Raw genomic sequence first — 15444 nt, forward strand, 5'->3', positions numbered from 1 at the left:
CACGTTGATCTCAAAATCACAAATTCCCTTCTCGCCACAAAGTTGGCCACAGGAGACTCAAAAGAGCTTCACCATCATGACAAGTCCTACAATCAATTCATTTCATTACCCCCCAGTTGTAGCTACCTTGACAAAATAAACAACGCCACCGGCCAGAATTCGAGCCCATTTCCCCATGCATGCGCCGTCGCTCTCTTCTTGAAAAGCGTGCAATCAATCCAATTCCACCGTCAAACACATACATACAATGCGAAAGCAGTCGCAGTAGCAGCAGCAGGAAACAACCAATGCTTCGAGACTGGCAAAAACCCATCTTTAAAACAGGCCGGCAAGTCTATGACTAGCTCACTTGAATGACTTGATCTTGGCATACAACACCGTGTCGTAGAAATTGTAGTTGGGGTCCAGTTCGCAGAAGGGATGTTGAGATAGGAGCACATCCGCTGTAGGACGATCAAAAGGATTTCTAGCAGCTTTGTTAGTCGGCGCTTCCCGTATTTGCCAAAGAGTACTCACACTTGGAAACAATCCATCATGAATGCCACGGCCAATGGGCCAAGAGTATCCTGAATGTCCTCGGGAATTGGTGGCCTCTCGCCATTGGCAAGCTTGTAAATGGCACCAACCGCCTCTTCTTTGGCCCATGGCCGCTTGCCCGCAAACATCTCCAGCACCACACAGCCCAGACTCCAAATGTCAACCTTGGCGCTGTAGCCCTCGCCTTGAGACTGGATCACCTCGGGCGCCATCCAAAAGACTGAGCCCTGCATCGAGTTTGTCTTGTCGTTGCCGTAGATGTTGTCCGTCTTCTTGGAGATACCAAAGTCACTGATCTTGCAGGTTCCGTCCAGGTCCAGCAAGATGTTGTCAGCCTTCAAATCGCGATGCAAAATACCTTCGCGATGCAGATATGCCAGGCCAGACAGTGTCTGCCGCGTCAGTGAAGACACAACAGACTCCTCAAACTTGCCGTGCTTGCGAAGACACGATCCAATGCTGCCACCAGAAATATACTCAAGGAAGATGCTGATGCTTGTCTCCTTGCGCTCGCAACCAAGATACTGCACAATGTTGACGTGATCCAGATGTTGCATGGTGTCGATTTCCTGGTCCAGAGCTGCGACAAGCTCCTTCATCCTGTTCTTGTCTCCCGCAGCGGCCTTGGGATTCACCTCAACTTCCTTGACAGCCAAGAACTCTCCAGTGGTGGCATTCATACCGAGGTACACACGACCATAGGTACCCTTTCCAATAAGCTGACCCTTGAACCACCTAAACGTCGTTTGTCGCTTTGGTGCCGTCTCCTGGGGGATCTGTGGCATGATTACGCTGCCACGCCTGTCTGGTCGAATTTGCACAATGTTGGCGTTGAACATCTTTGTACTCTTCCGGCGCATAATGTTGCCTGACGCCTGTCCCAGGTTTGTCGAGTTAGACCTCTTGTTAGCTTCGTGAGCTCCACGAGCTACTTCTCGGATAGACTTCATGCGGCCGAGGCCACCAGACCGTCGAAGACTCCTCTGTGCCACCGATGTCGGTCGCTGCTGATCCAAGGCCTTGAGGGTTGATTCGTCAGAGCCCAACGTGTCGTTCTCGTTGTATAGGGATGGCTGTCGGGCCGGGGGTATGGCAGGCGGTGGTTGTGTTGGGGGTTCTGGTGCTCCTGGCAACGGAGCTTGAGCTGTCCCTGGGTCACTACTCTCAGTTCCCTCAGCGATAGGCGACGGAGGCATCCCCCCCTCGGCGCCATCCTCCAATACGGGTTGATCCAGATCAAGGTTGGGGAAGAAGTCGTCGAGATTGTTGATAAGGGCATCCGTCGGAGGGCGGTTAGCCCAGACGTCCTTCTCAATGAATGACTTCCGCCGACCAAGTTTGCTTTCCTTCTCCTCAGATTCCCAGCCCTCAGATCGAGGGGTTGTGGGCTTGCGACCACGGTCTTCGTTGCCCTCTGATGTCGGGCCGTAAGAGACTGTGGGGGACAAAATGGTCACAGACCGATGCTTCTTTGCGCGCGATGTTTCCACGGTTAGACTGGGCTTCTGACTATGGCCGTTTACAGCGCTATTACCAGCAGGCTTGCCCTTATTTCTGCTGGCCAGAGGGATCGCAAAGAGACCATCATCAGAGTCATCTCCGCTGTCGTCATCAGCCGGTGGTGGCGGTGCTGTAGGCTTGGAGAATTGAACATCGGAGTCCTCAAACTCTGTGTCAGGCCCATGCGACGGGCGCCGCTGTGGCTGCTGCGGCTGCGGCGGTGACCTCTGGGGGAATGTCGTCCTCGTCCGCATCGAGCTGGGGCTCATCTCCGCCGGGGATGATGCCCTTGGCACTGTTTCATATAACTTAGCTTCTGATACACCTGCTGGCTTATCGCCGGGCGGGGGCGTCTCGCTGGGTGAGTAGTCTGGTACGACAAAAGGCATGTTCCCCTTGCTCCAGGTTACAGAACCTGGCGTCGCTACCGAACCACGACTGCTTCGACCCATGTTGTGCTGAAAGAAATCAACGCTAGAGTTGTTATCCTTACCTCCGGGGATTGGTTGTGTCGACATCCGGTTGGGAGATACGCCACGATTATTCTTGACATTGGATTGTCCAATCGCGCTCAGGTTCCTTCCCATGCCTGCGAGCGCTGCTCCAATACCAATGCCAGCGTTTGCCTGGGGCACAAGCTTGGCCTTCTTGCCCTTCTCCGTCATCTCGCTCTCTCCAGTGACCATCGGTGGATGTCTAGGCGTAGGATAGCCCTCGAGGCTGCTGCTGGATGATCGTAGGCCCTGGCCTGTCTTCTTACTCAAGGAATTGGCCTTGATCAGTGTGGCAGATGGGTCGCTGGGCGGTGCCGGGGGTCTTCTTTGAGGGAATAGTTGATCAGGGCGCTTGTCTTCGTACGGCGATTCTCGAGGTTGGTCAAAGTCGACATTTCTGCCGACAATACCAGGACCAATCGACTCAGATGGGCTGCCCTTTGCAGCCAGCTTCCTCCTGGCAAGATATTCGCGCTGCTTCCTCTCCATCTCAGCCCTGTAAGTGCTTGCCTCCTGCGCAAGAGTCTTCTCGGTCTTCTCGTCGATCTTGTCATCTGTCAGCGTGTTGGACCGAGACGTCGGCGGTGATGAGCTAGATCGCTGCCTGCTATTTCGTTGCGTGTCATCGGGTGATGTTCCTGGGGCAAGGTAGCCAGGGGCCAGCGAGGCTGGAACATCTGCGGCCACATTCAGGCTGTTAGCAGGGGGTACTCCAGGCGGAGTAACGAAAAACTTTAGTGTTCCAAGAGGATCGCCCTTGACTCTCTTCACCGTCAGAAGACTCTGATCGTCCAGAGGATCCACGTGGTCAAACTTTCCAACTTCAGTGAGGTAGATATAAGAGTTCTCAAAGTCGCCCAGACCAAGATGCATGCAGATGACTTGTCGGACCTCTGCAGCCGACTCCGCCTCAGTAATGTCGCACATTCTGAAGTTCCAATAGTCCATAGTAGCCAGAACATAAGTTCTGACGGGGTTAATTCGTCTTGGTCGTTGATGTACCATGTGGCCGTTTCTATCATCAGGCCCAAAGCCCGTTCCTGGATGATCTAGGTTGGTGTCGCTGCCGTTCATTCCTCGGACCCCTAGCCCCATAGGCTTCATGGTACCTTGAGGCGAAGTTGGAGAGTCCATCTCTTCGGGATTTTGCCTCTTCTTTCTTGACAGGAAACTGAGGAAGCTCTTGGAGTCTTTGGCTGAAGCTGGTGTCTCACCACCTGCTGACCTCTCTCCTGCTTCCAGAGGAGACTGACGAGACCGAATGTCGTGACTTCGACCACCATGAACCATATCTCCCAAATTCATGCCTCGGCTAAGCATGGTCGCAGCATCGGGGGGGACTCCAGATCCATAGATGGCGACACTTGACGAAACAGAATCCAGACTGCTCCGCGATCGATGTCCAGCTTTGATTGTGTTCGGAGACTGTGAGAGTACAGGTGTAGTTGAGGATGTGAATAGCGCTGGCGGAATGCCAGGACTGCCATTGGGGCTCGCTGATCGTGCGGCAGCTCCACGGAATGTTGCTCCCTCGCCCGACTCGCTGACGTTGGGGCTGTGGCGACGAGCACCGTCTGTATCGACATGCTTTAGAATATTTCGATGATTTGAATCTGCGGCGATATTGGTGCTGCTAATGCTGTTAGGCATTGTCGTCGCCCTCGTCTGCGAGAAGCGCCGAGTGCTAAAGCCAGGGCCAGGTGCCGTAAGAGGCGTCTGCAAAGAAGTCAGTACGGGACAATTACAAGCCAATCGGGGGAACAAACGTTGGGCGAATCCATGGGGTCGGTTCCAGCACTTGGTAAGTTGTTCCCATGTCCGCCATTGAGGGACTCTTTGTGGCCGTGGGAGCTCGAAATCTTTGACGTATCAGCTGGCCGGCCCGTCACAATGCTCCTAATGAGCCGTCGCATTCTCTTGCCCTCCTCGCGCTCACGGGGCTGATCCCAGCCGGTGCCGCTGTTGGTGCACTCCTGGGCGAGTCTAGGATATACTTGCTGATGCATCATGCCAAAGTTGCCGCGGCCGCCGTGGCCGCTGCCGAGCTCGAGGAATTGTGTCCCCTGCAAGTTGAGGGCCTTGAAGGTCTCCTGCCAGTCCTTGGAGAACTGGTTCTTGGCCAGCCAGATCAAGACAGTATCGAGGGGCCACTGGGAAGCAACCTCCGGTGGGATGGCAGTCGCGTTGGACGAGTTGGAAGCACCACGCGGCTGCGAGTTGGTGGCCGAGTGCAGGCCATCCATGGGGGTAGTGGCATTTGTGTCAGTTCCGCTTTGAGGCGTCGTGACTGGCCATGATGTCTGCGAGTTGGCAGTCAGGGTTCCGTCTTCCAGACCAAAGGCGGGGATACCAACGCCCTCTCCGTACGTGTCGCCTTGCGGTATGTAGGTCGCACTCATGGCCTCAGTCGGCGGGGGCGGAGGAGGGATAGAAACCGTCTGCCCAGCGGCGATCTGGGCGTGCAACTTGGGGTTGTACGGCTGGTGCTGGCCGGGCGGCGGCGGCGGGATGTTGAAGCCAGGCCGCCCGTCGTACATGCGCCCAAATGCGCCGTGCCACGGGGGCTGCTGGCCGAGGGCACTCGCCGGAGGCGGACCGGGAGGTGGGGGGATCATTACGCCGGATGCGCCTGGCGCGGCGGGATATCGAGGCGGCGGAGGCGGCAGGTTCATCATGGTTCCCATCTGGCCGGCATTCGGACCTCCCATGGGCGGCGGCGGCGGAGGGACCTGGAATGGCCTCGTGGGATCGGCGCCCGAGACATGTCTCTGGCCAGCCGGATACATGTTGGGCGGCGCGGGGGGCAGCCCGCCTCGAGGAACAAAATGGGCAGAGATCTGAGGATCAAAGAGGGACGGCGACGTGAGAATTCGTGGCAGAGACGGAGGCGTATGCAAAGAGGAGGAAGCGCTGGCGGTCGACGCTCGGGGACGTAAGCTCGAGGCAGATGAGACGGGGTGGAGGAAGTGGGCGGGTGCGGAGGTCGTCGGCAGGTCGGAGGAGGATGAGCCCAGCGGCCGGGGGGGCGAGCTCACGGCCGGGGCGACAGCGGGAGGGTACGAGAAGGAGGACGGAGCCGTCGACGAGAGGGCATAGGCGGGAGTGTGGTCGGTGGAGGAGCCGTCGACGAGGGCGAGGTCCTGAAGGCTGGGCCGCGAGAAGGACTGGAGTCTGGCCTTTGCCAGAGCCTGGTGAGACGCTGCTACTGTAGCCGCTGGTGTCGTCGCTGTCGTCGTCGTCGTCGCTGGAGGTTGAGGATGAAGGGCCTGTGCCTGTGCCTGTGCCTGAGCCTGACCCGGAGCCGGTGGCAGGTCGAAATTGGCAGCGGGACGGGAAACCCGTCGCAAGCTATCGCTATTCATGGCTTGTGCCTGCGGTGGAGTAACATGGCGTGGAGTTGAGTGGGTCGGATGGACAAGGATACCAGGGCTGGGCCGGGCCTGGCCAGGATAGGCGCTGGAGGAGTGGATTGAGGATTGTTGTTTTTTGTTGTTGATTGAGTCGGGTGTTGATGGTGTGTTGGTGTTGCTCGGCGGACGGGGAGAAGGATCGATACTAAGAGATGGATGGATGCCTTACCTACCGCACAGTAGCAGCAGATCTGCGGCCAGCCTGCTTATCCTCCGAGTCACCACGTGTAATGGCTCAGATATAAGTCGCAAACTCAAGAGCCCAATGTGCTGTACCACCGATAGAATGGAGGGCGCTCGGCCCCGTGGCATTGGCGACTCTTTCAAGCCCTTATCCTCCACCTCACGTCCCCTCAAAGAAACCCAGCCACTGCTCCGTCTCGCTCGCCCGCGGGCGCCTGGCGCTTGGCGACAGTTGGGATGGTGCGCGGGCAGGGTGTGATAGAGAGCACTTGCAGACGTGTGCTAGCTGTGGTGGAGGGGGTCCCTGGCGAATCGGGTCCGTCCAACTGTCTCTCAGAGGGGGCCGCCAGTTGTACGGCCGTTTGCTGACGGGGGTGCTCAAGGTTGAGAGGCATACAACAGATGGAATTGTGAGGTGCTCCGCAGGAGAGGAACGCACATGCGAGCAAAGCCTCGGGGGTGACGTTTTAACTATGAACTCAACTTCGTCATTCATTGTCCGACTCCGACACAGCCTAGATAAGGCAGCGAGCCCCTTGCTCCGCGTCGCCTCCAGCAGTTCTCAGCCCTGGCTCGGCTCAGCCTTCAACCCTTAACTGACGCAAGCCCCCCTGGATCGGTTCCAGGGCACAAAGTCAAGTCAGACAAATACGAGGGGCCGCTGACCCAGATTCAAAGTCGTCTCAAAGCCGGGGGCCACTCTTCAACCCAAGACATTGGGTCCTGGCCTTCTCCACAGACCATGACCATGCCACTGCCCGCCGACCGAGCAATTGGTTTGCAATTCGTGGTGGCGTCACACTAGGAGGTCCGCAACATAAGCAAGGAGTCTACCGAGGGCCAAGTTCGTGATGTAGACCGAGATACAGTACTGTAGTGGGCTGGCTACATGCACTTCAGACCTTGCTGGCGCCCTCCATCGTTAGCCCATGGATCGACAGCTCTCTTCGTATCCAGTCTTGAAATCGTATCGCTAATTTCCCAATGTCTTAGTGGATTGCATCTGAGGAACAGTATCTCTAACGTTGCTTTATCAACCTGTGTAGTCGTGTGTAATTCCTCCTCTTGTTCAAACCCAAACTCCATTCGCACCGCAAGATGCCATCAATTACCTTTGCCCAAGCCCGAATTGCAGTAACCAACTCTTTACCCCTCCTCTTAAAGCGTTACATAACGCTGCAGCTGCCAAAATTGTATCCATAGCCCTGCTGGCACTGTTCCAGATACCCTGCCTCCTCGTCAGAGCCCACAGGAACATTGTGCTTTCGCACCAGGCCTGAGATCTTGAGGCTCTGCTCTCCCTCTGCGTGCCACCACTTGAGCCTCTGTAACGTTGTTCCTTCATCATCATCCGTGCTCAACTCCCACTTGCCAGATGACACAGCAACCTCACATTGGTCCTTGGGGAAGTGATACTCCGGCAGGAACACAACAGTGGGCGCCTCATCGGGCGCATCCTTTGGTGCCTTCAACTTGAGCTCATATGTGCATTGTCGCAGATTGAACCCAGACGAGAGAACATCGCCATAAACTACTGTAGGGGTAGGGCGCACAAAAGCTTCGGCGGCACGGTATCCGGGGGCATTGGTCAGCTGAGGATCCTTTGTAGATGGCGCCGAGCTGATGGACGGGTTTGTGAGTGTTCGCTTGAGGTTATCAGGTGTGACAGTCCGGTCGTCAGCCACGTCTTTGCTGGCATTGTTGGTGGCGTTTGTGGTCGCCGTTTTGACGAGGTTCAACGATGACTGAGAAAAGTCCGGCACAGGTGATTCCGGCAGAGGTTTGTCGTCCAGTGACAAGATCGACAAGTCCTCGCCGTTCCAGAAATCTCCTCGCTGGTGCTCGTTCCTTGCACAGTACACCCACAGGCAATGGCCCTCAAGCCCTGCCCCCTCAACAGCAAAGTAGTTGGCATCAAGAGCTGCTGACTGGCTAGAGTAGTCACCAGTCTTGTATGCCTTCTTATCATCCATGTCATATGGAATACCAAACTCTGTCAGTACACAAGGATGCTTTCCAGTGCGGTCAAGACCCTCTTTCCTGAGTGTCGCAAGCTGTTCCTTGAGACAATTGCGAATTGCCGTCTCTCCGATTCTGATAGCCAGTGCTGGATGCCAGTACTTGCCTCGCAACACACCCACCACGTCGACGTTCCAGGTACTATTCCAATGCTTCGTCATGAGGGTGATACCATCGTAATAGTGGGGAGTAAAGGCCATTCTCGGGTCGTCGTCCTCGGTTCCCTTGATCTCGGGTGGTAGCTCCAGTGTGGGGAACTGCATGAGCATGATGCAGTCCTTGTGGATTCCTCGGCATGTCTTGACATATCTGCGCCAACAATCCATAAAGTAGGTGTTGGTAAACTCGGGATAGTCAATGGTCTTGCCGGTACGTGGGTTCTTGGCAAAGTAATCTTTCCGGAGAAGCGTATCTGTCTCCATGTCCCAAACACCATGCTGAGCCCAGATACATTCGCCGAGTTTCCAGCCTGGATCACGCTTCCATCCGTATCTTGAGTCGTCATAGTCGGCGGGCAGCCACGCAATCTCGCCGTGGGGATCAACGAGCTTGGTTCCAGTCTTGTAAGGGCCAAGTCCTCCCATGTCCCATGTGTCAACCTCGCAAGCACGGCCCATGCCAGTGAGGAAGGTCTGCCACATCGTTGGGCAAGTTCCCTTCTTCAATGGATGCTCCTTGGGGATCACGCTGAGATCCTGATAGCCCGTCATGCCCTTGTTGGGCTCGTTCATGCTCTCCCAACCAATGACAACATCATTCTCAAGATCACCAGCCTCGTGTATCCGTTGCGCCAGATGGCCGCAGGCATTCATGAAATGATTCTGGAGATAATCCTGAATGTTGACGCCATCGATGATGCACTTCGGAGCAAAGTCTTTGCCAGCAAAGTACAATGTGAAGATGGTGCCGGCAGCAAGTCGGTAGTAGTTTGTCGACCAAATCATCTTGGGGAACTCGTCGGGGTTGGGATAGGTGTTTTGAACGATGGCCGCCTCGGTCGCAGCAAAGCTCTGGGGGTTGAGTCCGCAAGCGTAGAGAGTCCACAAGGGAGCGCCTGAGCCGCCTGTAAATCGAGACCAGACATCTTGATGGGGATCCATGAATATGTAAAACCCATACTCTTTAGCTATCCTCAGGATATCAATCGTGTGCTGGATGAACTCCTCATCGTAGTGTCCAGGCCCGGCCGCCTCGATCGCCTCCCACGTGAAGATGTAGCGAATGGTATTGAAGCCGTAGCGCTTCAGTCGCGCAAAATGCATTCGCGCGTCCTCCTTTGGGAACGGCCGCTGGTGAAAGGTGACATTATCGCCGTCGAAGAAGTCGGTGCCGACGTGAGAGGGTTGATCGGGTTCGCTGGGAAGCTTCGAATCGCCAGCAACGTTGATGCCGCGAAGCACGACTTGACGCCCATGGCTATCGCGGAACTGACCGTCCTCGATGAGTAAACGGAACGAAGACATGGCTTGTCCAGTATCGATCGCTTTGTCGAGAGCGAGAGAGGGAGGTTGGGCGAGTCGAAGGGGGGAATTTGGGGGACAAGCCAAGCTAGCTGGGGCAATGCTTGACGATGACGTTCAAGGCGCTGTGACCATTTAGTCTAGATGAATGACAGGGATACTTGGATCCTTGTTAGTCAGCCGGATATAGGTCGAACCCAATAACTGATAGAGTATTTCTGCACAAAAATCTGTGATAAGAACAGTTGGATCTACGTGAGTCTCGAGAGTTGGAAGAATGAGAAGACAGCTGCCACTCCAAGTTGTTTAGGTACCTTCTCTAACCAAGGTCATGAGGGCGCGATGAGCGGTCTCGTCTCGACTCCCCCACCTTCCGGCCCCGGGGTTTCCCAAGAACCCGAACATCAGCCGATGCGGTCCGTGGTTCCGAATTCGAATGCGAGAGCGACATGCCATTCGAGAGGGTGACAGAAATGAAATTGAGCTTTGATGTGTTTAGTTGTCATGCTGAATTGCGTAAATGTCTAAACGATCGTGGACAGTTTGAGTTGAAGAATCATCTTGTCAAGAGCAACGGGGCGCCGGAACCGAGACGACGCATAAAGGATTCATCACGTCTTCGAGCCAGGTTCCAAAGCTCCGAACTCAAGGGGAAAATAACCTCAGGACGAAAAAAAAAAACGAGTGTCGGAGAATTAATAAGAATATTCGTCATGCGATGGGGCTTTGTTTGATGAATCTGGCGCTAACATGCAGTTCATCGTTAGTCAGCGGTAATTGGTGTGTAAGCATTCTTGACCTCGAGTTCTAAAATAGATGGGATAGTCGTCTTGTCTTGCGGAATCAGGGGCAGTTGTCATTTATAGGTACGGGGGAAAAAAGGGTCGCGATTTATATGGCGATGGTCGGAAGCGGAAAACAAGCAGCTTGCGAATCGCTTCGTAAGCTCATTTAAACCCCACAACCCTCGTCGCGTGCTTGCAGCCCATCATCGGCTTCCATCTCACTGGCATCGTCGTAGCCGTCGCTGAATGAGGATTAGCGCGCTCCCGTCGCAAATCGGACATTTTTCGCTCCAGCAAATCCGAAAAACCCACGCCCGTTAACTCCGCCGACTTAGTACTCCCCTCGCTCAACCAATCCCCATTTCATTTCACTTTCACATAAACCGACCAGCCTCATAACTTGACAAGAGCCTGTTTCGTCCTCTTTACGCTTGCCCTTGATAGGATCTGCATTACGCTGTATCATAGATCTCGCAAGATCCTCAATATCTGACCCACACCTTCGGTCTTTGTTCTGGAATACCCGAGGTGCCGGTCGTGGCTGAACTAACAGACAGACAACCCGACCATCCCCTGCATCTCACGACGCCCGTCTTCGGCACTCTGATCCCGAGTCTTGAGTTGTCAGTATCATCCTAGGGCCAAAAGATATCGACTCTTTGTCTTGATCTCTCGGGGCCGCCAAGGTGAAGCAGTCCGGCGCTTCCGCCGGGCACCTCTGAGACATCCCCGGCTTCTCGGGAAGATACTCACATCACGAAATCTGGCCAAACAGCATACCAGAGGGCCGGTGTATCAGCATCAGGCATCTCGGTGGCCTTGGCTGCATCTCCTGAAGCTATCATTCACCGATACATCCTTCAGGGTGTCGCGCGGGAGCCCATGACGCCTCAACCGTCTGGTCCCGAGAGCCTCTCCTCTGCAAGGGTCTCTAAGCTTGCCAGAAGACCTCACCGCAAGTCGAGAAATGGCTGCTTCAACTGTAAAAGGAGGAAAGTAAAGGTTCGTCTCCTTCGGTTTGGCACCCACCCACGACTTCCGAGCCATCCAACTACAGTCCGGTGCTGACCAAGCCAGTGCGACGAGGTGAAGCCCGCTTGCGCCAACTGCGTGCGCTTCGGTATCCCTTGCGATTTCGCTCCCTTGCCGCCAACTGGCGAGGACCCGTCATCGTCAAGGTCACCTCCCGACTCCAGTGCCGTCCAAGGAGAGCCCTCCACGACGCCGCGCCGTGGTCCGGGCCGGCCACGAAAAGATTGGGCCGCCCTGACGAGACCGCTCCCGCATCAACCGGAGCGAGCCGGGACTTCTCCGCCATCCGCCGCCGCGACTCCGGCGTCGTCTTCAACAGCTTCAACGTCAATGGCCTGTCCTTTGAACGTTGCCGATGCTGAATTCCTATTCCACTTCATTACCCACACCGCTGGGACGCTGCACGATTATGATGACCCTCAGAAGAGCATTGCGGTTTTCTGGGCACGAAATGTTCCTCAGATCGGATTATCATACCACTTTGTCCTCCATCTTGCGTATTCTCTAGCCGGATACCACCTTGGTTATCTAGAACCCAAGGGGACAGAACGCCATGCTCGGAATCGCACCCTCGCAGCGCAACACGCGGAGCTTGGGTTGACCGAGCTCAACAAGACTTTGTCCAACCTAAACGAGACAAACTGCGGTGCCCTATATGTCGCTTCCGTACTTGTTTGTTATTGTACCTTTGCAGCAGGACCTACTGGTCCCGAAGACCTCCTACTCTGCAGCGTGGGAGATGTCGCCGCACAGCGGTGGTTACCATTAATACACGGCGTGAGATTGATTCGACAATCTATTGAGCCCGCGACATTGTTCACGGGGCTTATGTCTCCCCTTGGCGGCGGCGCGGATCCAGAACCGGAGGACCCGAGACCCGAGTATCTCGTCAAAGGATTCCCTCACCTCCAGTGGATCGAGCCTCTTGAGAAGCTGCGGGCATGGATTGCATCCAACGAAACACCGGATACAGTCTTATTTCTGAGAGCCCACAAGTCGCTCTGCGAAATTTACGAAGCCAACTATGGTGATGCGGATGGAGGCTACAACGGCCCAATGACAAATAAGCTTGTATTTGGGTGGTTCTACCGCCTGCAGGATCTCTTTGTTGGCTGTCTTCAGCGGAAAGCACCGCCGGCTCTTCTCTTATTGGCGTACTACGTCCCTTTGTTTAACACGATGACACGATCTTGGTATATGGATGGGTGGGCGGCGCATCTTCTCGATGCAATACGGGGATTACTCAGTCCAGACTTGTTGGGATGGCTAGAATGGCCTCTAGAAGTGTCCAAGCAAAGGGCATGAAGACATGTAATCATTGGAGTTTCACACCAGCGTATTAACAAGTTAAACAGAACAGACTTAAATATCAGGATTCCACTTCTGCTTATGTTTTGGCCCCATCCCCTGCAACGTCGTGCGTCCCTATCACCTTGATCCAATATCATACTTTGACATATGGTGGCGGATCAAGTGCCGCTTTCGCACCCTTCTCTGTGGTGATATTCTGCTTCTCAGCAATATCCAACTCTTCCATGGCTTCCTCGATTGTAGGTTGTTTCTGCTGTTGTCGTCTGCCACAGCACCAGCAAGCTTCCACGACTGAAGCAAGCCACAGGGCCAAGTTGACAGCATCAATCGTCACGGCGGCTTTAATTCTGTTGATCGAAAACTTTTGCTCAATATCCGCACTGTTGGAGATGTTTTGGGCAAACACTGCGACAGTGACAAGCCAAAGGAGGCTGATCACACAGTCCCAGACCACGGCTCCAGGACGGGGAAGGGCGAGCCACCATTGAGCCATTGAACTGAGGGCAGCTAGCACTGCGGCAACCTCGGCATAGATCCAGCTTGCGTGGGCATGTGTGTTGGTTGCCGACCAGTTGACAAGGTCGGCGCCGTAGAGTGCTGCGCTGATGACGGCGAAGATAAATTGGAGGCCGCGGAGGGTGACTTGAGCGACAGCTCTGGGATGCCATTGGCGGGCCATGCTGGTGACTGACAATGCAATGATAAATAGAGTTTTTATGAAATAGGTTATCCAAGTTGTGAGATGAGAGAGGAGTCTTGTGTGTTGATGTTGAGCATAGATGAGAGATCAAAATGGGCGACAAGGGACTCACTGATATACCCGTCCACCCTCAAACCCGCCATCGCCTCTTCTGTCATGACGCGCAACCTTTCTATTTTAAAAGGCCTTCCTTTTCTAGAAGCTAACACCTCCAACCAACAAAAAGATCGTTGTTCCGAAAAACTATCCTGAATACGAAAAACCCCTTGAGGGGGTTCCACCCTTCTCCAACAGCCATGTGGGCCGTCTGCATGAGGAATGATTCAGGGTCTTTTGATGCTTTAGGTTGATGTCGATCTTTTCTAGAAATATCGTGTGAGCAAGTAGCCAGTTGATCCTTCGCTAGAACTCAAAGTGCTCCCAGTCTATCCCTAGTGACAGATACTTTTGAAGAACAGGTCCCATGCCCATCATTCCAGCTCGGGTAAGCTCAACATGTGGAAGCAGTAGTTGATGTCATCGTGCATTCAAACATGTCTAATCAAGCTCTTCCGACAGCTTTTCAACAATCTCATTGCCCCAGAGAAGACCCTCCATGACTGACTTGCCTCTCTCGAATCCCTGGCAGACCAAGGCGCAACAGTATGACCAGAGACAGCCACCTGGGTTCTCGATAACCAATACCAGCTCGCCAAGGTCAAGATCTCGATCGCGGCGAATGATGCATATCCCATAGTGACTTGTCTTGCGAATGACGGAACCACACATCGGTGGTGGCTTCCCAATCGAAGAAAACCAAATCTCTTTCGAGTATCCGCACTTGGGTGCCTTTTCAACCATGGTTATAGAAATGGGAAACCAAATGTTATATACGGGAGATATCTCCCGGTTGACTCTCTTCCATCCATTAATTGAGGGGGGTTCCGCCGGCGGATCTATCCAGCTCTGTTGACGGACAAAACTCCCATACCCAGGAACCTCGACCTGGGACTTGATAGATAGCAGCTTGGGGGAACCTTGGATCCTCACAAACTCGGCTTCGGATGTAAAACTCGGTGCCCCGCTTCTTTTGGTGGTTACAGCAGTTACATGTGTTGAGACTATCATATGTACTCCGACGGCTGCTTCGTGAGCGGTCTAGGAACTTGATGAGTTCGGTACAGGCGATGTACCTAGCCCATTGTCGAACTGAATCTCCAAAGCTCTGAGCAAAACGAATCTCGGGAGGATAGGGGGATAAGGGTCCTTCAGCCTGCCGGCATTCCATCCATGACTGGAACATTCGGGCCTCACAGACTGGATCATGGGCCTCGGCGTCGTTGTCAAGAAATAATCCGTGAGGAACCTGAGAGCAAGGCATGATGTCTGGTTTTAAGTCCTCTAAATGAGCAGTGGTGTGAGTAGTTGTGATGGGAATATGCCGTGGTTGTTTCTGAGGTTAGCCTCAAGATGAGAGGTTGAAGTGTTAGGGGCAAGGTAAACAATAGCAACCATGACAGAAGCCGTCAGTTTATATCAGTCCCTCTTAGACTTCACAGCAGATAACCAGACGGGAAAGTTCACATCCCATGACTTCCACATAAGCTTTACGCGGGAACACGTTTAACATGGATATGCAGGGCGAGAGCTTAACCATATAATTTCTAGTACACATTGATGCAAAAATTTCTGGTAACTCCTTAATAAGTAGTGAACCTCTTACGGATTCTATCCAAGAGCCCGCCCTGGTAAAGCCTTGAGCACGCACCCACACAGGATTCATGGCAGAGTTCGCTGTTAAACGCTGCAACGGTTAACTGTATGTTGTAAAGGGTCGGTCGATTTATATTTTGAGACCAAGTTGTTATTCAGATGTTATACAAGTTTTCCATGCCTTTTCTAAGCTGCGGTAGTCGTCCCTGAGTATACCGATATGGACTCGTTCCAGTCTTGCTATTACGAAGAAGCTAATTTCTGTCAAAGCAGACCATAATCAAGTTTTAAACTAGGTCGAGGCCATCACTGAACTCGACT

At 54.0% G+C, this 15444-nt stretch overlaps 4 protein-coding genes across 4 annotated transcripts; 1 reads left to right on the top strand and 3 right to left on the bottom strand.

Moving 5' to 3' along the window:
- Nucleotides 1–345: 345 nt before the first annotated feature.
- On the bottom strand, nt 346–5893 carry NCS57_00559400 (Protein kinase domain-containing protein; the record flags this gene model as incomplete). The annotated part of the gene is made up of 3 exons (XM_053055510.1): nt 346–466; nt 517–4247; nt 4298–5893. 3 exons carry the CDS (start codon nt 5891–5893, stop codon nt 346–348), a joined length of 5448 nt encoding a protein of 1815 aa, XP_052914465.1.
- Nucleotides 5894–7290: 1397 nt separating this feature from the next.
- Nucleotides 7291–9606, bottom strand: NCS57_00559500 (uncharacterized protein; the record flags this gene model as incomplete). Its single annotated transcript, XM_053055511.1, has 1 exon — nt 7291–9606. One exon carries the CDS (start codon nt 9604–9606, stop codon nt 7291–7293), a length of 2316 nt encoding a protein of 771 aa, XP_052914466.1.
- A 1664-nt stretch (nt 9607–11270) lies between these two features.
- Nucleotides 11271–12725, top strand: NCS57_00559600 (Zn(2)-C6 fungal-type domain-containing protein; the record flags this gene model as incomplete). Its single annotated transcript, XM_053055512.1, has 2 exons — nt 11271–11390; nt 11466–12725. The coding sequence occupies 2 exons, from the start codon at nt 11271–11273 to the stop codon at nt 12723–12725; spliced, it is 1380 nt and encodes a 459-aa protein (XP_052914467.1).
- A 139-nt stretch (nt 12726–12864) lies between these two features.
- Nucleotides 12865–13410, bottom strand: NCS57_00559700 (uncharacterized protein; the record flags this gene model as incomplete). The annotated part of the gene is made up of 1 exon (XM_053055513.1): nt 12865–13410. One exon carries the CDS (start codon nt 13408–13410, stop codon nt 12865–12867), a length of 546 nt encoding a protein of 181 aa, XP_052914468.1.
- Nucleotides 13411–15444: the final 2034 nt, after the last annotated feature.

This window comes from Fusarium keratoplasticum, chromosome 4 (assembly GCF_025433545.1).
Source record: "Fusarium keratoplasticum isolate Fu6.1 chromosome 4, whole genome shotgun sequence".
Taxonomy (NCBI): domain Eukaryota; kingdom Fungi; phylum Ascomycota; class Sordariomycetes; order Hypocreales; family Nectriaceae; genus Fusarium; species Fusarium keratoplasticum.